General features: G+C 36.3%; 3 protein-coding genes across 13 annotated transcripts; 2 read left to right on the top strand and 1 right to left on the bottom strand.

Annotated features, from left to right (window-relative positions):
- The first annotated feature begins 2,846 nt into the window (after nucleotides 1-2,846).
- LOC131672117 (DNA-directed RNA polymerase, mitochondrial) lies at nucleotides 2,847-10,503 on the top strand. Of its 6 annotated transcripts, XM_058949104.1 has the most exons (19): nucleotides 2,847-2,857; nucleotides 3,962-4,077; nucleotides 4,351-4,467; nucleotides 4,547-4,752; nucleotides 4,847-5,046; nucleotides 5,137-5,537; nucleotides 5,622-5,974; nucleotides 6,038-6,307; nucleotides 6,390-6,731; nucleotides 6,815-6,985; nucleotides 7,073-7,198; nucleotides 7,278-7,478; nucleotides 7,556-7,831; nucleotides 7,899-8,144; nucleotides 8,244-8,403; nucleotides 8,471-8,738; nucleotides 8,827-8,998; nucleotides 9,076-9,167; nucleotides 9,260-10,503. In XM_058949104.1, exons 2-19 carry the CDS (start codon nucleotides 4,068-4,070, stop codon nucleotides 9,405-9,407), a joined length of 3,759 nt encoding a protein of 1,252 aa, XP_058805087.1. In that variant the 5' UTR covers nucleotides 2,847-2,857; nucleotides 3,962-4,067; the 3' UTR covers nucleotides 9,408-10,503. The 6 variants fall into 6 exon arrangements, with proteins under 6 accessions (XP_058805087.1, XP_058805086.1, XP_058805082.1 ...); XM_058949103.1 differs by lacking the exon at nucleotides 2,847-2,857 and having other exon boundaries at nucleotides 3,884-4,077; nucleotides 4,619-4,752; XM_058949099.1 differs by lacking the exon at nucleotides 2,847-2,857 and having other exon boundaries at nucleotides 3,884-4,077; nucleotides 4,850-5,046.
- A 2,600-nt stretch (nucleotides 10,504-13,103) lies between these two features.
- LOC131672121 (DDB1- and CUL4-associated factor 12 homolog) lies at nucleotides 13,104-21,981 on the top strand. 4 transcript variants are annotated; one of them, XM_058949117.1, is made up of 8 exons: nucleotides 13,104-13,575; nucleotides 13,707-14,290; nucleotides 14,527-14,614; nucleotides 14,693-15,148; nucleotides 15,220-15,450; nucleotides 16,996-17,280; nucleotides 17,730-17,895; nucleotides 18,138-21,981. In XM_058949117.1, the coding sequence occupies exons 2-8, from the start codon at nucleotides 14,281-14,283 to the stop codon at nucleotides 18,291-18,293; spliced, it is 1,392 nt and encodes a 463-aa protein (XP_058805100.1). In that variant the 5' UTR covers nucleotides 13,104-13,575; nucleotides 13,707-14,280; the 3' UTR covers nucleotides 18,294-21,981. The 4 variants fall into 4 exon arrangements, with proteins under 4 accessions (XP_058805100.1, XP_058805098.1, XP_058805099.1 ...); XM_058949115.1 differs by having other exon boundaries at nucleotides 13,667-14,290; XM_058949116.1 differs by having other exon boundaries at nucleotides 13,104-13,635.
- A 146-nt stretch (nucleotides 21,982-22,127) lies between these two features.
- Nucleotides 22,128-24,287, bottom strand: LOC131672122 (tumor necrosis factor alpha-induced protein 8-like protein). Of its 3 annotated transcripts, none has more exons than XM_058949120.1 (4): nucleotides 23,967-24,287; nucleotides 23,187-23,629; nucleotides 22,840-23,108; nucleotides 22,128-22,774 (listed from the first exon to the last, which is right to left on the bottom strand). In XM_058949120.1, exons 2-4 carry the CDS (start codon nucleotides 23,194-23,196, stop codon nucleotides 22,421-22,423), a joined length of 633 nt encoding a protein of 210 aa, XP_058805103.1. In that variant the 5' UTR covers nucleotides 23,197-23,629; nucleotides 23,967-24,287; the 3' UTR covers nucleotides 22,128-22,420. The 3 variants fall into 3 exon arrangements, with proteins under 3 accessions (XP_058805103.1, XP_058805105.1, XP_058805104.1); XM_058949122.1 differs by having other exon boundaries at nucleotides 23,187-23,372; XM_058949121.1 differs by having other exon boundaries at nucleotides 23,187-23,363.
- Between the last annotated feature and the right edge of the window lie 380 nt (nucleotides 24,288-24,667).

The following is a 24,667-nucleotide window of genomic DNA, read 5'->3' as shown; positions in this document are numbered from 1 at the left end:
AATGTTTTTCTGTTATTACATTATTTAAACTATTTGCATGCCAAGTTGAAGATTCTAATGGGTACGACTAAGTCATGCAGTTTCAAATGGACTACGTATGTAGATCAATATTCATTAATGAATAAAAATAGAATTATCACCCATTTTTTAACAAAAATCAATGAACTTTTACTCATTTCAAGATAATTTGTCCAAAAGATTAATTCAACCTAAGTTCGATAAGTTATTATACTATTATAAAACATATTAAACTTTACATACTTAATAGCAGTGATGATAGCTCCAATTATTAATTTGAGTAATAGATTTAACATTATGAATATTCTTCAAATTTAACGGAATTAATATTCTGATAATTAGTTTCCATTGTCCGCATACTTCTTAATTTGTAATGCACACAAGATAAAAATATTTTCCCCCTATTTTATTTTATTCACTTTCTCTCTTTCAATGAAATTTTAAAACAATATTAATTTGAGTATCACAGATGTTATAAAATTAACGATTTGTAATGATAATTTCAAAACATAAAGTCTTATGTTCTCAAAAAGATTTATTAACGACATATTTACATATACTTGCAGACTATTATCCACGTTTTAAAAGTATAAGGAAATTCGAAATTTTGCGTTCTTTTTTAGCATCAACCAATTACAACGCTGGATGATAGGCTATACGTCATTTTTTTAGGGTAAGATTAGTGTTATTAACGCACTTCGCGCGCTCTTTCTTTTATGTTTTTATGCTATTTATTGCATTATTTGAACCTTTTACATGCCAATTTGGAGATTCTAATGGGCACGAATAATTAGTCATGCTATTTAAAATAGACTACAAATATCAATATTCATTCATGAATAAAAATAAAACTTTCACCCATTTTTTTCACAAAAACCGATGAACTGTTACTCATTTCAAGATAAATTATCCAAAAGATTAGTTCAACCTACGATCGATAAACCTATTATACTATTATACAACACTAAACTTTACATACTCAATAGTAATGATTACACAGGCCGACAAAAAATTTTACCAAGAACCCGAGTATAGTTTTCCGAAGGTTTTTTGCGCGCTGAATCCGAATCCGAGGTCAGAATTACTCTGGTGGCTCCGGTTTTCGAGATATCCTAACCTTAAAGTGCAAAAAACGCGATTTTTGCCTATATTTGAGGTTACGTAGCAAAGAAAAGAAATTTTTTTTCAAAAAACTGTATACATCAAATTAAAGTATGAGTTTTCTTCTTTCAAATGCCGTTGAGTATGCTCGGATATCTTTTTTTTTCACGAAGTTACACAAATTTGAAATAAAAAGCACTTGGCTAACTTGCTCTACCCAGCGTCATGTGGGTGTGCCTGCTTAGGGGTTGGGAGGGCTGGTTTTAAAGGGTTGAGGAGGTATTTGGGGATGAGGCCTATCTAGATCATATTAGTACGCATACCTGTGATTAGAAAATGAGTTTTTTTATCAAAAAGCAGTTAATTAAACTTGCTCTACCCAGGGTTATGTGGGTGAGCCTGTTTAGGGGTTGGCAGGGGTGGTTTCTACCCGTAAGAGAGCATTTTGTAAATAGAAGCACGATGCTCACAATATTTTTTAGTGTTTTGTCATATTTCCAAGTTTGGTTTAAATTGGTGAGTGGCTCTTTAATATGGTTACTTGTTAGATAGCTTGGGCTGAATGATGTGGTGCTTTTTAAATTCATAAAATTTGAAATTTTCAAATTTGTGTAACTTCGTGAAAAAAAAAGATATCCGAGCATACTCAACGGCATTTGAAAGAAGAAAACTCATACTTTAATTTGATGTACACAGTTTTTTGAAAAAAAATTTCTTTTTTTTTGCTACATAACCTCAAATATAGGCAAAAATCGCGTTTTTTGCACCTTAAGGTTAGGATATCTCGAAAACCGGAGCCACCAGAGTAATTCTGACCTCGGATTCGGATTCAGCGCGCAAAAAACCTTCGGAAAACTATACTCGGGTTCTTGGTAAAATATTTTTGTCAAATTCTGTCGGCCTGTGTTATTTATGACTCCAATCTTATATTAGTATGATAGATAGTCTTTTCCTCTATTTTATTTCTATTCATTTTCTTTTTCTTTCCACCAAATTTTAATACGACAAAATTTCTTTCAGTATCACAGGTGGTTATAAAATTACCGATTTGTACTGATAATTTCAAAAGATAGCATAATGTCTTATATTCTCAAAACGATTTATTAACGGTACATTTCCATTTTTACAAATTATTATACATGTTATATATTTAATAAGCGCATCCCTGGCAAATAAACAGCGACCTGCGTCCGTCTACCTACGGTTGCTCTTTTTGTTGCTTTGGTCGCTTCGGTCGCTATAGCTGGTTGCTTACAAAACTCGTAGAAAAATCTATAATAATTTACAACATACATTTTTTATTGAATAATTATAATAAGTATTATTTGCAGTCATGTTTTAAGCATAAATATGTAGGATTAATGTTGTATAAATTAATGCTTTATGTATAATAATTCTATAGTTGGTTAGCTATAACAAAATAAGTGAAAAAGTTTAATTTAACATAGATTATACCTGATTGGAAATACCCACGTGGGAAACTATACGTGGGATCCTAGTGGATATTTCCAACCGGGTAATGTTCAAATTTGTGAAAACAGATTCATATAAGAATTGGTTGGCAAATTTTCTGACATCATTCAGAATATATAACATATGCAAACGGTACGTTTATTACAATATATTAAATAACAAAATTAAAGATGTTAATACAAAGCGAATTAAACTATTCATGGATATTTCACTTTTTTCTCTTTAGGAGTAATAATATTAGTTATCGACACGATTACAATAGAGAGTTAGAATAAAATCTTTCAATGAAATTTCAAACTTCATGAATCTAAAGCTGAAATCTGTTGCTGAAAATTAAATCAAATTTAAATTAAATCTAAATCCGTTGCTGAAACTTGGAAACAATTGAGAGTTTATTTCAGAAGTATCCAATACTGATTCACACACATAGAAAATGATAATTATGATCAAAAATTTACAAAGTTAGTATATTTACGTTATTGTCTAAATTTTTCGTAATATGAAAAAAAGTTTTCAAATTTTTGAAAGTAGTGAAATGTATCCTAAAAACGTCACGGATGCTGAAACTTACTTTCACATATTTTACATAACTAATTGAATAGTAAATTTACTCTACAACTAATCAAATGGACAGTCATCACATTTATAAATAAATATTTGTATCGCATTGGATTAAATATTGTTTTAAAAATTTTGAAATATGACAATTATGACAATTGCAATGTTGGGATACATGGAGTTTTGGAAGTAATGATAAAATGAAAATAATAGTACAATGTTTAAGTAATTTATACGTTAAAATGCTTGTAATTAAAAACTAACATAAATTTTATATAACTCATTCTTACTGAGCTTCAAATGCATAGTATGTACTTGTAAGGGACCAGTCATAGCGGCCGAAACAACCGAAAAGATGAAAAGAGCGACCGTATAATTCAGTCGCTGCTAATTTATTTGCCAGAAATTGAAAAATCGCAGGCAATGAATTTTCATCTTCACCAATCGTAATGCGAAAGAAAAATTTGATTTGAAAAAATTGATAAAATATAGATAATGTAAATTGGTCTTTTTGTGCATTTATATAAAATTATATTTTGTTTATACAAATTCATTACCCTGTGACAATTGCATGTGTTATTCTTTTGCTTAATAGACACACACCATACACACATACACACGCACACACACACACACACACACACACACACACACACACACACACACATTGAAAATTTGTGCGCTAAAATATACTGGTTTGCTATGTAAAATGGCTACAATGCATACGAAGTACCGCGATCATTTGGTAGTCAGTTTTATTGACTGACGTTTAATGATTCGCCAGTGTGAAGGGATTTGATAAAATGTATAGATTATTAAAGTTACCCGGTATTACTATAAAAAATGTCTGCAAATCTCAAGGTATTCAATATGCTCCCAGGACCTGCTCTTATTGCAATTTTTGTCATTATTACTACATGCTGAAATGTGAGTACAGCGATGAAACATATATGTAAATGTAAGACTTTGTTGATGATAAAAATCTGTGGATTATTCATGTTATTATTAGTTTGAGTTCAGTTGATTTTTTAATGCTGTCATTGAATGTTTACTCGTGAGATGGTTTAATTTACAGGTTAGGTTATCCTCGATGCAGACATGTTTTTTTTCCCATCTCAGCATGTAAATCATATCTATGACGTTCAATTAATTACTTTAATTTATTCACTTCTTCTTTTGCATGTATTTATGTTCATATAGCTTGGCAACATTTGCAAGCTAGATATCAATCAACAACTATTAATACTGTCATGCTGAATTCCACAACAAAGAGGAAGCTTAAAAGACGTGTTAAAAAATATGCAGAACTTGTGGAAGGTATTACATTTGGCTTACCTTAATCCATGTATTTATTTTTTTGCAAAAGAAATATTTGTCTTTCATTTAAATAATACAGTCACAGATTCGATAACTAGCAATAGAAAAGCAGCAATACAGCATCTCAATGCAACCCAACTTTCTATTTTAGTTGATCAACCTGATATCACATTAGATAAATTACACAAAATAAAAGATGAGCAGTTATTGAGAAAAAATCAAATGAAAAATAAATGTGTTGTTACTAGCTCAGATAACTCTGTGGATAAAATATATGACCCAGCAGTAAGTGACATATATATTTCATTAGCTTGGTATTGTATTATTATTGTTAAATTGTAAGTTCTTGTTTTGGACTAAAAGCTTTGTTTATCTTCAGAAGGATACTAATATAATTGAACAAAATCATGAGATGATACTAGATGAAGAAAATACAAAAGAAGAAAGTGAAATTCTTATAGAAGATTTGAAGTCATCTGGTATCATTGATGAAATTGCATTAATTAAAAGTTCATCGCTTTTGAATTCTATGCGTGATTCTGGAAAGATTGATACAGAGAATGCTTTAGTTTCTACAAGGTAAATTCTACAAATTTATGCAATTTTTTTGATAAATTCCAAGTTTATCAATTAGTAATCTTATTTGTTCCATTACAATCTGTTTAATAGAGAGGAATTGACTCACTTTGAAGAAGAATCGATAGGAAAAATAATTGATGAAAAAAAAAAAGCTAGAGAAGCACTAATCTATGAAGAGAGGTTAATACAATTCAATAAAGTACTTTTAGGATATATCAGTGCTTGCGTAAATAGTAGTAACCCAGAATATGCACTCAAAGCTCTTCGCAGCTTTGCAGAAAAAAAGAGAAACAAGAAAAAATTGTTGTATATAAATGATGTTTCTCTATTTAATTTGTTTTTAGAAAAATTGGCATCGAAATCAGACTTAAAAGGTATCTTGGAATTATTGCAATTTTTGAGAGAACACAATTTCAAGCTCAATGCTCAAACATATGCATATGTCTATGAATGTATTGGACGATTGGATAATGATAATCAAACAAAACTGAGTAAGTTCTAGCACATATTAATGACATTAGTTTACCCTATATAAACAAGAAATATTAAATTCACAGAAATATTTTGATTGACAGATTTATCGAGAGAAATTCATGAAGAAATGATTAAAGATGGTATATCTTTCAATGACATCATAACTAAGTCTATGTTTTTCCATGACCAAAGGGTATTCGTTGAGGATGTTATAAAATTGCTGGGCAATCAATTTAAACCAACTTACAGCACACCGGATACTAGATATGACTGCAGACTATTAGAGAGACTGAACGAAGAAGAGACGACCCCTTCAAGTACAGTAGAAGGATTGTTAAAGTTATCTGACCTAGAAGACCGATTGAAAAAGCAAATTAAAGCCGAAATTGATGGTGAACTAGTAGTTAAAAACATCTCAAAGCAGAAAGTTACAAGTCATAGTGTGAAATTCTATGTAAGTTTTTAGTAGAATATGCAATGGAAAATAAATGTTAATAACTTAAATATTTTCTGTTAGAGAAATACATTGTGTAGTATTGAAAAACATTGGGAAAAAGTTGCATTCAGCGCATTCAAAAGGCATTTTGAGGCCTTAAGGAATCGTGAAAAATTTAGGAAATCCACAAAATTGGTACTTTTTCCGTATTTAGCAGTTTTAAAGCCGGAAGACTACGTTTCTATAATCATGAGAGAAATAAAAAAATTAGGAATGGGCTCAGAAATGTACAGTTTACCCTTTTATTCATTATGTCGTGTAATTGGTAGTCAAGTGTTCAAGATGTACGAGGTAAGTCGGTACTTTGTAGCATTTAGCCATTGAATTTGTCAATGTTTTGTAATAATCTTTGTCATCTAACTAAAATACATAGGCGAAGATGAAAGAGAAGAACGGAACTAACGAGAAAACTTCAGAGGTTTATATTGCATACTGCGATTGGTTTTTAAGTAGAAAAGACAAACTGAATGGACGCGTTAAATGGACATTGCTAGAACACGAAGCAAATAAATATGGCGTGACAATTGGCGCCGCAGTACCAACATGGCCAAACTATGTACACTTGAGTGTTGGCAAATTTTTATATAATATTATTTTCAATGACATTAAAATCGATAGCAACATATTGAAGCAAAATAAAAGTAATGCGCACGCGAAGCATGTATCGGCATTCTTCAAGATATTTCGACACTGCGGAATCAGTTTGAAAGAAGAAGTTTGTACTTTGCACTAGCTACGTAGCTTCCCTTGGAATCGATAAAAATACCGCTTGAATGAATGGTTACTCTTGCTTGCCAGGTAAAGCCGCACCCTCTTGTAGCCAAACTTTACAGAGAATCGCAACCGGAAACTCTGGCGTTCGATACAACGCTGGTGCCGTGTTTGTGTCCACCTCGTCCTTGGATAAACATACGTAGCGGAGGATACATTGTTACAGACACCGAGATAATTCGAGTTAATCACACTGGGGTAAGCTAGCTAGTAATACATTTATCCTACGATTTCGCGAGCGAATCTGAAGGAATACTGACGGATTGCATTGTAATTAACGGCTAGGCTCAGCAGTGGGAGCTATTGCGTAAAACTCCAGTGAATAAGCTTTTTCCAGCTTTGGACAGTTTGAATCAACTAGGCTCCATACCGTGGGCTATCAACTCTCCTATTCTCGACGTTGCTATTAAGGTAAGACATAATGATCAAAGGAGTATCAATTAAAGGCTGCCTACTAGTAGATAACCAAGGATGCACGCGTTTGACGCAGGTGTTTCAAGACAATGGATCCAGCAAGTTGAACATGCCTCAGCCTCCTTCGGTTCTCAAGGCTATTTTGCCCGCGCCGAAGTGCGCGAGCTCTGCAGAGAAGAGACAAATAGACAAGGCCAGAATTGAGTTGAAGAGAAGAAAAAACGAAATGTACTCTCTATGGTGTGACGCTTTATACCGATTGTCATTGGCGAATCACGTAAGTCGCGTGGGAATAGATAATGGTTCTGTTGACCATGGGCCATCGGTACTTCTTGTCAATCGTTATCGCTTCAGTTTAGGAATGATATATTCTGGCTGCCGCACAATATGGACTTTCGAGGTCGCGTTTACCCTGTGCCACCCCACTTGAATCACCTTGGATCCGACTTGGCCAGGTCGATGCTGGTATTTGCATTGAAAAAACCCCTGGGACCGAAAGGTCTCGATTGGCTCAAGTTACACGCGATCAATCTGACTGGATTCAAGAAAAGAGATCCAATTAGCGAGCGCTTGCGATACGCTGATGAGATTATGGATAAAATTCTCGATAGCGCTGAAAAGCCGTTGAGTGTAAGCCTGCCATTCACGTTCACTATCCCGAATTCGTGAGTTTACGCGTACCTTGCTTTTCAAACAGGGCGCCATGTGGTGGTCGACGTCGGAAGAACCATGGCAAACTCTGGCAGCGTGCATGGAAATAGCGGCTGCGCTCAAGTCGCCAGATCCTGAGAAGTACGAAACGGGTTTTCCAATTCATCAGGACGGCAGCTGTAATGGACTGCAACACTATGCAGCTCTAGGCAGAGATGAAATCGGTGCCAAGAGTGTTAATTTGTATCCTTACGATTCTCCGCAAGATGTATACAGTAGCGTAGCAGCGATGGTATTTGACGGCTTTCTGTATTTATAATACCCGAACTGAAAGCTCGAGTGGTCAATAAGACAGTGAGAAAGATGAAATGCCGCATTAATTCTGTCGTAGGTGGACGATATGCGTAGAAAGGACGCTGCCGAGGGTAACCAGGTAGCGAAAATTTTGGATGGCTTCATCCGCAGAAAAGTCATCAAACAAACGGTCATGACGACAGTTTATGGAGTCACCTGGTTTGGGGCCAAATTACAAATTGCTCGACAATTAAAAGGTAAGTAAATCGTATGTTGGAAAGTGCAAGTGTGCGAAAACACAATGACGCTCATGCGTACTTGCAGACATGCCCGATTTTCCTCAAGAGCATTTGTGGCCAGCCTCGATATACCTTGTGCAAAAGACCTTCCAAACTCTTAGAACCATGTTCAAAAGCGCTAGGGAGATCCAAGATTGGTTTACAGAGTGTGCTCGTCTGGTGTGCGCTAGTCGCGAGCAAAACATGGAATGGGTAACTCCCCTGGGTTTGCCGGTGGTACAACCGTACAGTAAATTTTGCCAACCACCAACTAATCAAACCATTTATACGTACTTTTCTCCGGACTCTTATCGGTAATTGTACATTTTACTACGGCTTTTGATTTTCTATTTGTTCTTTCGTCTCTGTTGCTAACATCAATCTAACTTCATTTCCTTGCAGGAAGCCTAATATGATGAAGCAGAAAAATGCTTTTGCCCCAAATTTCGTCCACTCGCTCGACTCTAGTCATATGATGCTTACAAGCATCCATTGTGAACGTGCTGGCATTATGTACGTATCTGTACACGACTGCTACTGGACGCATCCATGTTCTGTAGAAATAATGAACAAAGTATGTGCAGCGCAACTAATTAACTAATAATGATTTTTTGGAATATTTGTAAATGAAGACAAACCATTTACTTTCAGATTTGCCGAGAGCAATTCGTTGCCTTACATTCAGAACCTATTTTAGAAGATCTATCAAGGTTTTTAATCAACAAATTTAGTTTCGATCAATTGTTAGTAAAAGTGTTGTCATTTGAATTTTTTTTCTTTTAAATCACGTACGCATGCACTATAATAACGATTATTATACATCATTGGTTTACAGTGAAACCCAACAGGAGAAAAAGAGCAACGCCAAGGCAATGCAGCAGAACCTTCGAAAACTTAAGTTGAATGAAACTCTAGCAAGAGTGCCGCGACAAGGCGATTTCAATCTTGAAAAAGTTTTAGACTCGATTTACTTTTTTAGTTAACTTTTAGCCAAGAAATTTTATGAATATCTATAAAGCCAATATATGAAATTGCATAAAGATGGCTTCTCATTAATTACCGAGCTTTAAAAATGTACAGCAAATAGTACATTTTTTCTCAGAAGCAGCGGAATCTGATCAGATATTTGGAAGAAATGCTCTTAGGATCAGATCTTTGCTAAAGTGACAGAGATAACAAATAAGCTCATTTGATGTGATTTGTTTTGAACTTGTTAAATTAGCCGCGTTTATCCGAAAAGCCCCATTCATTCGAATGCACATGTTTGTTGATATACTCAAGAAATCTTGAAAAACGACAATTTGGTTAGATTTGATCATTGAAGGAACTATTGCTTTACTACAGAGAAATGCATTAAATGGTGGGTTAATCATGTGATACGACAAAATATGTTGCTATATAATAAGTTTTTGAATGTAATATTTGTATAGTAGGTAATTCTGTTTTACAATCGAATAAAATTATTTTTAGAAATAATAGAACAAATGTATTATTTAACGCAATGAATTATAGTCGAGTCGGTTTACGATAAAAATTAGATTTCTTTCATTATTTGTGATGTGAATAATTTTATTAATCCATATAGATAATATAGAATTAGTCTACGATATACCACAGTATAAAAGTGGACATCTGCTGTATTCCATGTTTTTCTATAGGCATACGTAAAAATACGTAATCAATGACGCGCCGGACCTGGTCAGGCCGTATGCTGCTATACTATCTGAGATTAACAAAAGTAAGAAGTATTTGAAAATATTAACTAGTTTAAATAGAAATACGTAAAATGAGGGATATACTCTAAATAATACTATAGCAAAACGTAGCAAATAACAAACATGTATAAAAATTACAATTATCAAATAAGAACTAAAGGATGATAGAACAATAACAATTGTTATGCATTTTACAATGACGATTACAGGCCTAAATATTAATAAAGAATATCGGCAAATTGTTCTCGTTCTAATTTCTTAATCGACAAGCTACTAGCTATTAATAAGCAAAAAGTTTTATACGTGACAAGTATTAGTTATCCTAAAGAGGCTGAAAACATATTTAGCAAAACGTCGAATTTTTAAGAAGAATGTTAAGTTATTTTTTACCTCTATAATTAGAGAATACTAGTAAATGTAGATGATTTGCTTATACGCAACATAATTGGTACTTGTAAAAATTAACATTACTAAATGTTACAGTCTAGATCACGACTAATTAATTTTAAAGCTTTTTATTTAACGGTTTCGTCATAAAAAATATAAAGAAATAGGTGAAACCAACCTTGATAAATTATTGTATAAAGCTTGACTAATAAAGTATTTATTATTGAGGAAAGGTCAATAATAAATCAACTGAAGCGAATAATTGAAATTATGTCTATAAATTGTGCATAAGTTTGAATTTATTTAACAGAAAATGAGAAACTCTCTTTTGAATGCACTGTCTTATATGACGTTGTTAATAAATATAATTTTATTGAATATACGTAAAAAACGCGTATCACGATTAACAATTAAAAATAACCTTTGATAGACTAGACTGAATAACGTATATTATGAAATTTATTTTTCGACACTCCGTGCGCAAAGTGCGTCTTTCCCGCACGCTCGGCAGAAAACGTGCGTTGAAAATCGCACTTTCCACACGTCGTATCAAAAAATACGGTACGGCACATGTTCGGGAAAGAGTTTCTCGTCTCGTGTCCCCTTCCACCCTCGCTTCGCTCGGGTGTAAACGCCACACGAGACCAGAATCTACTTTCCCGCACTTGTATCGTAATGTACTATTAAAGTGCGCAACATCGTTCATTATATATGTTGAGTCGAACCTCTGTATTACTTATAGCAGTAATTGATTTTTTATGTCTGATGATCTGTAATAGTTAATTCATTAGTAAAGCATTTTATAAATACCTTGTTCAAAGTTGGAATAAAACTTGTTTGGTTATGACGTTCGCTAATATTTTGTTTTCAACGTAAACAAAAACACAAGTGACAGTTCAAAATCATTACTAATATTTTGTGAGGAAAATGCTGGATAGAATGCTCCAAAATTGATAAATTGATTAGTCGTAATCTGGGCTATAATATTAATATTATAATTAATATTAATATTAATGTTTTTAAGTAGCAACTATATGTTTCGTTTAGGCAAAGTATTTAGGGGGGGGGGGGATAAGATGCACCAAATTTTTCCCGTTCACTGTATATACTTTTGTAACTAAGTAAGCGAAAATAGCGCATTCGAAGCTCTTCATTCACTAGAGCTTGAGTTTGATGTTACATGAGATAGTCTTATAATTGCATGGTTGATAACGGTTGCAGGAATCGTTAATAGTTGTCCAGATTAAAACATGTTCAACGAGGGCGCTCAAGTTTCCAAATTCGCACTTGGTTTAATCTGCAATAAAATAGTAGGAATATGAAGTCGCACCAGTACAAGGATGCTTTCATCGACGTTAATGTATGATTGAAGAAACTAGCAGACATATCGCTGTTATTGTCTGACAAAATGTAATAGCTACGGCCACGGTGTCGCACTGTCTCTTTGAAAAGTCATGTAGCATGTATAGCTATTTCGTACAAAATTCAGGCCTCCCGGCACACGAACCGGCAATCATAGTGATAATAGTGTGCCTGGCCCACCGGGCGCTTAACACTCGTCGAACAGGTATCAGGAATCGTTGTCCGAACGTGGAATGACACGCGGTTCCTATGACCGCCCTTGCCGCCCATCTAGCGACCGCGCACTGCTCGAAGTTCGCCTCAGATCTGTGCCGCCTGCAGTACCAGCACGTGTCTTGACAATACGGAGCAGTATATTCCACGCGATCGCACCAATCAAATTAATTAAATTATAGTCGGTTGATCTGCGCTAAGGGTGTTAGCGCGCAAGTCGCAAATGTGAAAGATCGCTCGAGCTACAGCAATGAAGCCTAATTGAATGATCAGCTGACATGCCATTATGGGATGAACAATGTCGAAATCATGCAAGTCACTATTTTTTTATAGTGACTTAGGTTACTTACGGCTAAAGCATACGTGCTACAGTCAATGTTAAAAATATTAAATTGATCGGCATATTATGGAGGACATTGTCGATTTGTGTAACTACCGATTTCGAGAAACCGCGAGCTTTAACTTTGCAGCATAGTTTTTCTGCATTGTTTTTCTCGCTCTCGCAAGCTCTTTGCTAGACGATGTAACCGAGGCAGACAATACAGTTTCTTCGAAGAAAATGAACTAATAAATATTGATTTCAACAGTTTTAATGCATAATTTAGATTGCTTATTCCAACCTCTTTTTAAATTCTACTGAACGATGTATCATAAAAGAACATTTAATCGCCATCATCGGTTACGGAATTAGCGTATATTGATCATGAATTATAATTATTGAATATATAGTGTCACGTGTTGACTTTTTTAAATGAACGATCCATTTTTTCTCTTGAGATGACTTGTTGACGAGCACCGCTTTTCCAGACGAGCGTAATTAGAATCGATTATATTTCCACGATCCACGACAAAGCAGAAAGGGTCGACGTAAATGCATCAGCATTCAATAATTATGCGATGGCTAGCTAATAAATATGCCGCGAGCGCGCACGCGCAGTTCGCTAACTGCTCGCTCCGTCTCGCTTGCGCGGGTGCTGTTGGCTCTTGTTGAGGTGAGGGCCATCCAGCCATGCTTGGTTTGAACATGGCGGCCACACTCGCTTTGTAAACGGCTGCTGGGAGTGCTGTGACTCTACAAGTTGAGTTGAGAGCGAAAGCGAGGGAGAGAGAACACTGAGTGCGGATAACAGCGTGCGCGTATGTCTCCATTGCTATAATGTCTCTGACGGAATCTCCGAGTCGTTTCAGCTGTTCGCTCGTCGCTGAGGCCAAGCGCATTTACGAGCTTTTCACCGTACCCGGTTGCCTCGCCTCATTGTCGTCCTGAGACCCGTCACCTACCTCCAGCTGCTCAGCTTTGCACAACGTAGACACTCTCGTCCGTATTCGATAGTTCAACTTGTTCGTGCCCTGCTGCATTGCTGCACTGCTGCATTGCTGCACTGCTGCACTGTTGCACATTGCATCTGTAAACAATTGTCGAGGAATCAGCTTTATTGCAGGAAAAAATAGAGCCTCGCTCGTCAGTCTTTCAGTAAGTTCTACAAATCACTGCAAGAAAGAGCTGCATGTTCATTGAACTCTTTTTTTCTGGGTAACGTGTATTTTTCACAACATTATAAAAGTCTGTCCAGTTTTTATGAAATATATTGGCACTACTAATAGGCATGGCATTGTAAATGAGGAAACTTGAGATATTGCTCAAATTGTTGCATCTCTCATCTCAGACCCAGTTGTCAAACTGTTGAAAATAGGCGAGAAATCAATAACTGAATTGGCAGATTGCTCTTTCCCGCAGTTCACGCAATCAATTTATGATTTAGAGCAAGGCTAATCAATTACATTTTTCTCCTAGGATCTTTTTCAGCTATAGTTGCTATATTTAAAGTAATTGTCGACGCTCCGGTTACGTGAAAATTCACCCTTTTCAAAGACAAAACAAAACAATCTCTCGATCAATTACCGTACATGATCAGAACGTGATCTACGGTTCGCAATATAGCAATTATAGTTGGAAAGAATTTTGGGAAGAAAAATTTATTTGATCACCCTGACTTCAGATGATAAATCAATAATTGTGCCACTAAGTTCAAAGTTTAAAATAACGATGAATAGCTGGTGCAAAACGAGAAATTTAGATAAAACATAGAGATAGTCTAACGGGCGAGTATCTCGCCGAATCAGAATCGGATATAGAAACAACCCTAATAGATCAATCATCAATACTTAAGCCACACTAATGCGCACAGGTAACTAGTGTTTCACTGCAGCGTTCCACATGAACGTAGTTCTTGAAGTGATAATAACTAGCTAACTAACTAGCACCACGAGTGCAAGCTTACAAAGTAAGGAATTTGCACGCGGAAAGAATATATCCGCAGGGTGGTGCATGATACAACTGGCAATCATACAAGATTCTGTTTCGATGTAGCAAAATCGATATCGTACATTTGCTAAGAGGGTTTATCGCTCAACTATATTACAGATATGGCAGAAACTCAGCGTATAACAACTTATGGTAGAAAGCCATCTTGTGCAAACAATGCTCGATTGGAAGCTAGAAGAGCCAGAAGGTGAAAGAGTTTTAGAAGAAATCAAATCTTCTGAATTACTGATCGTTATTAACTCGTATTTTTTTCTTTATTTTGTAGGCTCGAAATGATACAAGAAAGGAATAGGAAATCCGACAAACCAGACGATTTTGTTTGTTATGAATCGAGTGACGATGAAGAGGAGTCTGTTATGGATGGCAAGCAATTTTTGAAAACGTCATTCAATTTCGTAGATTACGTAAGATCGAGAGAAACTAATACAAGAGAAATTCGGAAAATTAACCAAGAATTTGGCTCTCGTCACATATTAAGTCACGACCTGTTCAAAGAATATTCCGTTAGTTTGAATAACATGAATAAAGTCTTTTGTTCTCAGTGGCTCAGTGATAGACAAGTTGTATTTGGCACAAAGTGTAACAAACTAATGGTCTATGACGTTGCTACGCAAAAATTAGATCAGATTCCATCACTTCATGGTAGACAAAATTCGTCCAGAGGTCCGGGAAACATAGAGCAGCAATGTGGAATTCATTCTGTACAGATAAATCCCTCGCGGTATTGTAACGTCGATTAATAAAGTTGCATTTTTGTAAGTCAATATGCTAGTGCAGATATTTTTATTTCAGAACTTTGCTAGCGACTGGAGGACGGAACAGTACGGAAATAGCAATTTATAGACTGCCAACATTAGATCCCGTTTGCGTAGGAGAATCTGGGCATCAAGACTGGGTTTACGATATGTGTTGGATAGATGATGAATTTCTAGTTTCGGGTTCAAAAGATACGCGAATGGCTCTGTGGCAGATTGATAGTGATTTATCTGAGGCCCCCGATAAAGCGGATATACCATCTCATAGGTATTGATAATAATCGCTTTCAAAAATATTTGAAGGGAAATGAAGTTTCTAAAACAACAATTAGTTAAGCTCTTTCATTTCATAGGAATTAACAAAAAAATCACCAAACCTGGGGAAACCCGCTTTTAATGAAATTTAGGAAGTCTTTCAGTTTTACCTCGTAGATATCTTTTGTGATTTGCAAGGCTGTAAATAATATATTTAGCAATTACGTTCTTATTTAACTTTGAATAAAAAATAGCTGCAATTGAAAAGTCACCAATAGAAAGCTGAAATGAAATTGCTCCGTTTACGTAAAAATTCTAGAAGGTAGAATATCTAAAAGAAGCGTGAAAAAAAGGAAATGTACTAGGGATTTTATTTGTACATTTAAAAAGGCTATTGTTAACTCCGCACAAACACACGTGCGCGTGCGCGCGCAATTAAATAACTAAGTGTAAAAGACGGCAACGTGTTTATCAAAGGTACATAAATGAGAAATCGAGGTTAAATTAATTAACTAAACAAATGAGAGTCGAAGTGGAAAAGACATAACGTGTAGTAACATTATAGCAGTGTTATTTTGGAATGGTTCAATATTCGTCTACAAATGTAACAATAAATATTTTTAAACTTTCATCTGACCTTTCTATTGGTGATCTTTATCGGTGGAGAAAGGGATATATATTATTGCATATCCCTATCTCCGAGATTCTTCGATCAAGGTGGCCTTGTACTTAAAATTAAATTAATTTTGTTAATTTAAACTTTCGATCAAATCGTCATTTTCATATTACGATTTATACTTAGTTTGAAAAGTTTCATACTTCAAGTCATTTTGATAAATATTAGCAAAAGTGTTGATTGTACATGTTATGTTCAAAAAAGCAATTTTCAAAATAGTATATGGCCATACCATTATTACCTTGACCAACCAAAAATAATTTAAGAACTGCTGTTATACTAATAGAAATTAAAAGAACATTTTGGTCGAATTCTTGAAATTATCAATTGCAGGCTTTAAAAAATTGAAACATTATTTTATTCGTAAAATGTTAATGAAACTGGTATTTTTACTGACACTTATGAGCATGTAAATAAATCATTATAAAATTTTTAAAAAATAGTCAAACCATTCAAAATACATTCGAAATTTCAGTTAAATCCATATATTTCTAATTCATATAGACTGATTTGAATTTGAAAACATTGAAAGCTGAAAAAACACAGTTTCAAAAAAAAAAAAATGAAGTTTAAAAATGTTCAAGTAACAAAAAATAATGTCTTCGTTTTTACTTCAATGGTAAACATTTAAGTGCAAAGGAAATAAGGACTTAGCTTTTCAATATATTTAATATAAGAACCCCCAAGCTCTATAAAGAGACTGTGTCTTTTAAGTTTTCTATAAGTAATATTTTTCAAAAGATTAACTAAAAATGCTCTCCTGAAGGTCTGGTGATATCTTTGTGAGTTAAGTGTTATCAAAATTATGTAAAACCGTCTTTGCTTGTTCATATTATTTTTCGCTTTTTTCTGATTAAATTGTCATGTCCTTTTTTCCAATAGATTAATTCAACCAGTTACTGTGAAAGAGTGTAGATCGGCTCAAAAAGTACGATCTTTACTTTTCAATAAAGCATACAAGGAGATAGCTGTTTTGTCGATGAATTGTTTTATTCATATCTGGTCTGCCGAATCTTTCAAGCAAAAAATTTCTCGAAAGTTGCCAGCTTGCCAAGATAATGTATGCTTAGCTGTTCACGATGATGGTTTATATGCAGTGGGATGCCGATCGTATACATTACTACTTGATGCAAGAACGTTACAACCGATAAAAAAAGTACCATCAAGGTAAGTTAATTTTCTGTTTCTTGGTCAGTGGCCAAAAGTGGGCTACGTTATTCCAGTATCTGAGTAATTGTAATAATATATACGTCATATCCGCAAGTAGTTTTTTAAAAATAAAAAATAGTTCTCCTTGTGTTATAACTGAGGTGGCTACTGACGGCTGTTCTTGGTTTAGAATTTCTCTTAAATCGATCTTCTCGCTATAAGAGCTATTGTCGTAATTCTTCTGCCACGGGATGATTTGCCTGGAGAGTGCAGAGCTGTTGCAGAAATAATAAATTGCCACTTTATGAACAGGAAATGTTAATAATATTTGCAAATTACACGTTAACTCGAGAAACAGGGGCACTACTGTAGCAATCATGAATTACAAAAGCAGAACTATTCATGTTCCCTAAATATCGTCCTATTTTGCTCGAATACATCAGTAACATAAACTTTGATACAAACAGGTACAGCGGTTGCGGCATAAGATCTGCTAGTTTTCAAGGTTCCGTTTTAACGATTGGTACCGGGCTTGGAATGTTGATGTTTTACGATATAAGGGCTCAGAAATATCTGGAATCATCAATAAATTCTAACAGAACCGTCATGCTGAAGGCTTCCAAAGGCTATGTGGTAAACACACTATTGATATTCTTGTTATACTTTTTAAGCCGATTCTATAAAAGCATTACTCATCTGATCAGTATTAAGCTTTTTTTAATTTCTTAAAATTTTCCTAGTAGAGACAAGGTCAGCATGTCATATTCAAATTTTAATTTTACTTTCTTGAGCCTTTAATGGCTTTTTTGTGTCGGACTCTCCACAAGTTTTGGTGTTTCACTGAGATCTGTTGGAAATAAAAATTCTTATAATAGTTTCCAGATGAAGATTATATAGATGGATTTCAAAACGTTAAGTACACGCCTGCCATCTACACTCATTGCTATGATGCATCGGGGACTCGATTGTTTTGCGCTGGAGGTCCACTCCCGACAAATTTGTATGGAAATTATGCAGGTTTATGGCAATGAGCTTGTACGCTTCTAGCGTCCATTGACTTTCTCCTTTCCATTCATACTTTGTGCATTTCAAAGTGACAATATCCAGTTGAAGAACAGGTCAAGTTTGTGGACGTTTTATTTTTATAAAAGCGGAGAAAAATTAGCCGCAAATCTGAGTTGTGCAGTGTAGTGCTTTTATACGTTAAGGATGTTCAATGATTATATAAAGGTTAAGGGAACTTTCTAATTTATTTTAAATGCTTAACTTAACCGCTCTACGAACTGAGATGCCTTGATCACCATTTCATCTAGGCAAATTCCGATGAAAATTAAATCACAAGTTGATCTCTTGTGCAAAGACTCTTATAAAGAGCAGCTTCACAAAAATCAGTCACCTATAGAACGTAAAATTATAAATAATTGAGAGATTGTTGTCAAAAACGTAACACACAGAGAATAAATTTTAATAAATGTGACGGAAAGTTTGAAACGAGATAACCGATAAAAATCTTAAGTAATTGAATGAAACTTGAGTGGAAATTCGAGTTTGTAAGTTGTACCGGGTGGTGCGCAAGGAGCGGACCGGGACGAGCCGTGAGGCGAATACAGCTCGTTCTATCGCTCCCGCACAACACCATCGAACATCCTTAAGCCTAACTTGTAAAAATAGATTAAATTTTAAAGCTAGGTTCGTTTGGACTAGAGCTTTTGAAATCACACTATGAATTTTGCGCTTATTTTGCAAAGCTCACTAGGAAAGATTTTTATTACATGAAAATTGTTTGCATGCCGAGGAACTCGTCATTTTCAATTTTATAAGATATATTCTCATCATAAACATAGGTATAAAGAGTAGATTGCCAGCAAAACTATGCAATGTAGGTATGTAATGAAACGGCCTTGCAATTTCAATAAGCAATTGACAGTATGGACCATTTTTCATACATCTTTAATTCGAAATTCCTTAATCAGGTTTATCAATTGATTGAATTTCAATTGTTAATTTTTTAAAGTTTAATTAAAGAAACCAAGTGATTGTGATTACATTATTGAAAAACGTCGATAGACAAGTACTAAATTCTTTGCCAGCATTATAACTATGTTACTTTACTTTATTACGGAAATAATGAGTAAATTGCATTAATTAAAATTAATTTATTTTAATATCATGCATAATTATCAATTTTCATCGTATTATTATATTATATCCATGGCCAATAACAGCAACTATTTGAGAGCTGCAAACAGAAGACTTGTTTAATCGGAAAATCAACAATATGTGACGGTCTTTGCATAAATTTACGAGATTTTTATTTTATAAAAATGAAAATTCTAGTTAGAATTGGTAGGTAACTTTTGATCGCTATTTTAAGAAATGGCCACAATTGTTTTAAGACCAACAGAATGCATAAACTGTGATTGTATAAATGCGTTTTATCGAGTGCAATCGAAACAATAATTCCTTTTTTGTATACATAGAGAAACTACAAATTAATACATTATGTAACTACAACCCCCCTATTCGCAAAGAAAATATTTTTTACTTCGTCGTAGACATACGGGTGATATCTTCAAGTACGAAAAAAACCCTCATTGACGAAAGTTTTCCTCGTGCTCGTAGCTTTAATCATATTGTTTTATTATATTCATAATTCTTTTTCTTTTAATTACTTGGAGTATTTGTTATTTTTCTTATTTATTGCTGTTAATGTTTATAATGCGAAAATGAACTTATACGTTATAAATTTTAAATAATAATTCTTCTTTATCGAATCTCGCCAAGCCAATTTTTTTAATTTATGTCGCTTAAACCCGTTGAAATCGATTGTTTTTTTGCTATTGGCATAATTATCAATTCGGACATCTCGAAATGTTAGTCCTGCTTACTGCATAAACAGTACAGATATTTAACATTATGCAATAAATGTACTATTTATAAAGAACTGAACTCGAAAAAGCTTTAATCATTGTACAGTTAAAAAAGATGATTTTAATCCGGTTTACATTATAATTTAATAGTTTGAATTTAATGTGAACTGTAAGCGAAAGAGTACTGTGTATGAAAATATTTCTGTGATGTTAAACTTTTCTTTTAATTAAAAAAATTGGTTGTCTACACTCCAGTATGAGCAACGAGCACTACTTTTGGCTGTACTTTATTCGTTACTTTATTGTTTATTATAAAACATGGTGAATGCTGTCCCTGAAGTACATTATTTAAAAATGTGAACTTTTAGGTTCATGTATCGTGCGAAATTAGATTGTACATACATACATAAGTTAGTAGCTAAAAATTAAAACGTAAAATAGAGATGTGACTGATTGATGATCAAATTGAAAAGCACTCAAGACTGATGATAAAAACAGAATCATTCATGAAAGCAGAAAAAATAAATATCTTCAAAGTATGTATAAAGCACACCAAAACATATGTTTTCTCCCTTTATAAACAAGCGATGGATGCCATATTAAAACCAGTTTAAAACGTTTCATTTGTGATCAGATTGGCTAAGGACTGGCCACCTAACATACTGTTATGTGACAGTAAATAAGCGCGCATGTACGATTTCGAGTTGAAATTTTTTAATAGTAAAAATTCAATTTATCATAATTGATACAGATCATTATTTTCAAAATAATGAAAGTAAAAAAAATAGGTTGCAGTGGTATTGTTTTAACACATTTCATAGAACTAGCAGAAAATAGATCGTTTCGAAATAAAAAAAAGATTATGCTTTGGATTTGTTCTGATATAATGATGTCGCAATTTTTATTCAAAGAGATAGGATAAACGTTTAATAGTGATTTGACCTATAAAGTTGAAAAAACTAAAAGATTATTTATATCAGTTTTCTGTTTAATAAATCAGGAATTATACCAGGAACTGTTTTGCTAATAAACATTTTTCCAATGATGTGTATTTTGTAAAAAAATTGAAGAATCCATCTTCGAAAAAAATAACTTATGTAGAATATATTGATTAATATGATAAGAAATGAAAAAGAAGATAAGAGCACGCAAAGCGGGTCGACATCACTAGCACTGTAAATGGAGAAATTAGTCTTCCTGATATCAGCTTAGTTTAATATAATTTAAATCAATTTCGCCTCCTTTTGCCGATTAAAAAAAATGTTTAAACCTTTGTTTTCTGAAGCGTATAACAACCTTGATCTGTCATTCTTTTTCATTTGGGATATAGAATTCTTATTTGACTTATGAAATGATCGTTTCTTATTATGTTTGTAATACGTAGGAAAACTTTTTTATAAAATATGTGAAGTATACTAACAAGATAGTAAAAGGCGATGTCATTGTTCTGTTTGATCGACCTTTTGTCAGGCCCTATTTTCTCATGAAATACGCAACGAAAAGTGTTCGTACTTGACCAAATACTTTATTGTTAACAAATGCAACCAAGAATGGTCGACTCGTTGACGAAATCGAATACGTCTATGTATATTTTGGTGTGCTATATATTTATATAGAAGGAACTTAATGGAGATGAATGACAGCAAGTGCGTGGTCAGCTGACTGAGAAGTAGTTTGAAATTTTCAAAATTTAACGAAACAGAAAAAATGAATGAGACTAAGCAGTAAATATGACTTGCAGTGAAATTTGCGCAAGGCGAATCCTCGTTTGTGACGTGTGTTATTTTATACTTTTATGAAATTTTTTTGAAAAGCAAACTAAAGCGTATAATATCAATTATACCTGTAGGTGTATGGAACTATGTAAATAAATAGTGGAGCTATTCCCAAGAAATTGTAGTTGTTTTTTAAGATCAGTGGTATATTGTTTCCTTGGTGAATGACATTCTCTTATGTTTGATTTGACAATAATACAGACAATAATAAAAAGCACAATGTTATTAGAAATATTTTATTTAGGGTACAGCAAACACGCTATATACTACATGAAACCTTGATCGCGTTTATTGTTAAAATACCGCACCTCGACTGTCTATTTTGTACAAAAATTGATCGATACTCAAGCCTTTGCTGAAATATTGCAAGAGCATCGACCGTGATTATCTTATCGATATGGATGTGTCTGCTCGGCACTATACTCAGCCAAATAAGACTCGACGGCTCGAACAGAGGATGGGCGTCGCTCGAAAACTGCGAAAGCTCGATCGACGGGCGAGGGGCGAGCCGCGTCAAAGCTGGCCGGCCTCGAGGGCCTTGTCGAGGTCGAGCACTAGCGCGCCCAGCGCCGGCCTGAGCGCCGAACCTTGGCCGAAGACGGCTTCGAGGAAGTCCGGGTGGGCCACGAAGTCGAAGACCTGGTCGACGCGCTCGAGCGACTTGTCGCTGAGGTGGGGCCTGATGAGCGCCTGCAGCGCCGCGCGGCAGCGCTCCAGCGCGCCACTCATGTAGCCACGGTCGAAGCTGAACTCGAGCTCGTAGAACGACAGCGCGGCCAGGGCGGCGGCGCGCAGGGCCCTGCGCAGCTCCAGCACGCGGCCCGCGTCGGCCGCGCCCAGCTGCTGGCCGCGCTGCAGCAGGCCCACCTGTGGCAGAGCGAGGCGTTCAGTGCGGCGGCGGCGGCCGGCGCGCGACGCCGGCGCACCCTCACCTTCACCGACAGCTTCACCACGTTCTTCAGCACCTTGTCCGGCTGGCGGCGCAGCAGCTCGGGCCGGCCGCGGGCAGCGCGCTCCATCAGCGCGTGCAAGTTGTCCAGCAGCGCGCTCGTCGGCTCGTCGATCAGCAGCGCCTTGCCGGCCTGGGACGCCGCCAGCCGACTCAGCAGCTTCTTCTGCGCGCGCAGGCCCAGCTCGCGGGCCCTGCTGGCGCCCGGTTGCTGGCTCGCCGCGGCCTGGTCCGGCGCCGCCGACTCTATCGCTGCACGCAAGCGCTTTCATGTAGCGGCGGTCAGTGCGGTGCGCAGGCGCGCGGGCGCGACCGGCCGGTCGTACTTACCGTGGGGCATGGCTCGCCGGACGAGCGGAGTTGGCTCGGCGCTGTCGGCTGCGGTCTGGGAGCTCGCCTGCCAGCTACGAGCAGCGGTGGACTGCGTGCACGCGTGCCCTCCTCATCGGATCGGCAGACCGGGCTAGCCCGCAGTGCTGCTGCCGTCGGAGCTGCGCCCCGCGCCACCTGCAACCGCTATTTCGGTCGAATGCTCGAGGACTTGTCTCGAGTGCCTTCGACGTCTCGACGTGCTTTGGCCCCGTCGCTGGCGCCGCAGCAATCTTGATTTGCCAGGGCCTTCTGGCCGCGCTCGGCCCGCGTTCGCGCGAATAGGCTCTTCCGCCACAGTTATTAGTGGAAGGCTTATTCACCGACTACAAGCGCCGGTCAGAGCTCGAGCTCCATGATATTTGCTCCTCTAATTGCTTTATGCGTCGATGGTTAGTGCGTGACTGCAACTCAACAGGCTGGATCAGGCCTCTACAGACGTTAGTCACACGTCAGATGACGTATAATAAACGCAAATATTCGCCAAAGACTCTCGAAGGTGTGTGCGGTAACGGAGAAATTCACCAGCACTCTTGATAGAATTAGCGATAATGTAATTATGTTTCATTAAACAGCTAGCTCGTAAGCAGGCCACGGCGGACCGTTTGAAGGAGACGAGTATTTGTTTGTACAGCACGCGTGTGTCGAATCGATCAATGCGCGCGCCGCCTACAGTCTACAAGTGATCGTGAACATTCGCGTGCGAATCACCTTGGCTTTTTCCAAACGTTCGGCACTAACCTCGATTGATGTCCGCGGCCACTGGGCTGTCTGCACTTATCCGTCGTGTACTGTCAGCGCAACCACTCGCGATCGCAAGTGCGACTAATTCTCTCGTGCCTGCGAGCCTGTCATTTAGCGCACTGGGCTTTTCGAGGTGCGTTCGGACGTTGGCGCACGCTACAAGCGAGAGCCCGCGAGTACATGGCAAGTAGCTGCTGCTGAGGCCAGGTGTTGTCAGCAGCAGCTGTCGCCTAACGGCCAACGTCACTTGCAGCTGCGAGCTGCGCCTACCCTACTCTACCGCAGGCGCATTCGTCACTCGCACTGCCCGTGCTCTGTCCCTGTTCAGAGTCCAACATTATGCTGGCGGCTAGTCCTATATTCAATATATCTTCTTTTTGCCCGATCTTTATTCGACTTGCCTTGTGCTATGTGCTTCATAGCAATTTCACCTAATTAAACCGGTTTCGATCATGACTTCTAGACGTTATCTCATAGATGTCAGCAGTGTTTAGAATATCATTTGAATTGTATTTTGCTTTTTCTTACTACTCCAGTTGTGTAAAAGAGAAATGAAAAAAGAAAAACCGAAAAGAATAATTCAAATATTTGGATATAAAAGGAACAATTTTCAATCGCTGAAATAAATAATAGAAATTATTGAATAAAAGGACCATGTAACATATTGTATATACATATATTATTATTTATATATTAAA

This window comes from Phymastichus coffea, unplaced genomic scaffold (assembly GCF_024137745.1).
Source record: "Phymastichus coffea isolate CEN01 unplaced genomic scaffold, Cenicafe_Pcof_1.1 PCOF00143, whole genome shotgun sequence".
Lineage (NCBI taxonomy): Eukaryota > Metazoa > Arthropoda > Insecta > Hymenoptera > Eulophidae > Phymastichus > Phymastichus coffea.
This window is presented reverse-complemented; position numbering and strand designations above follow the sequence as displayed.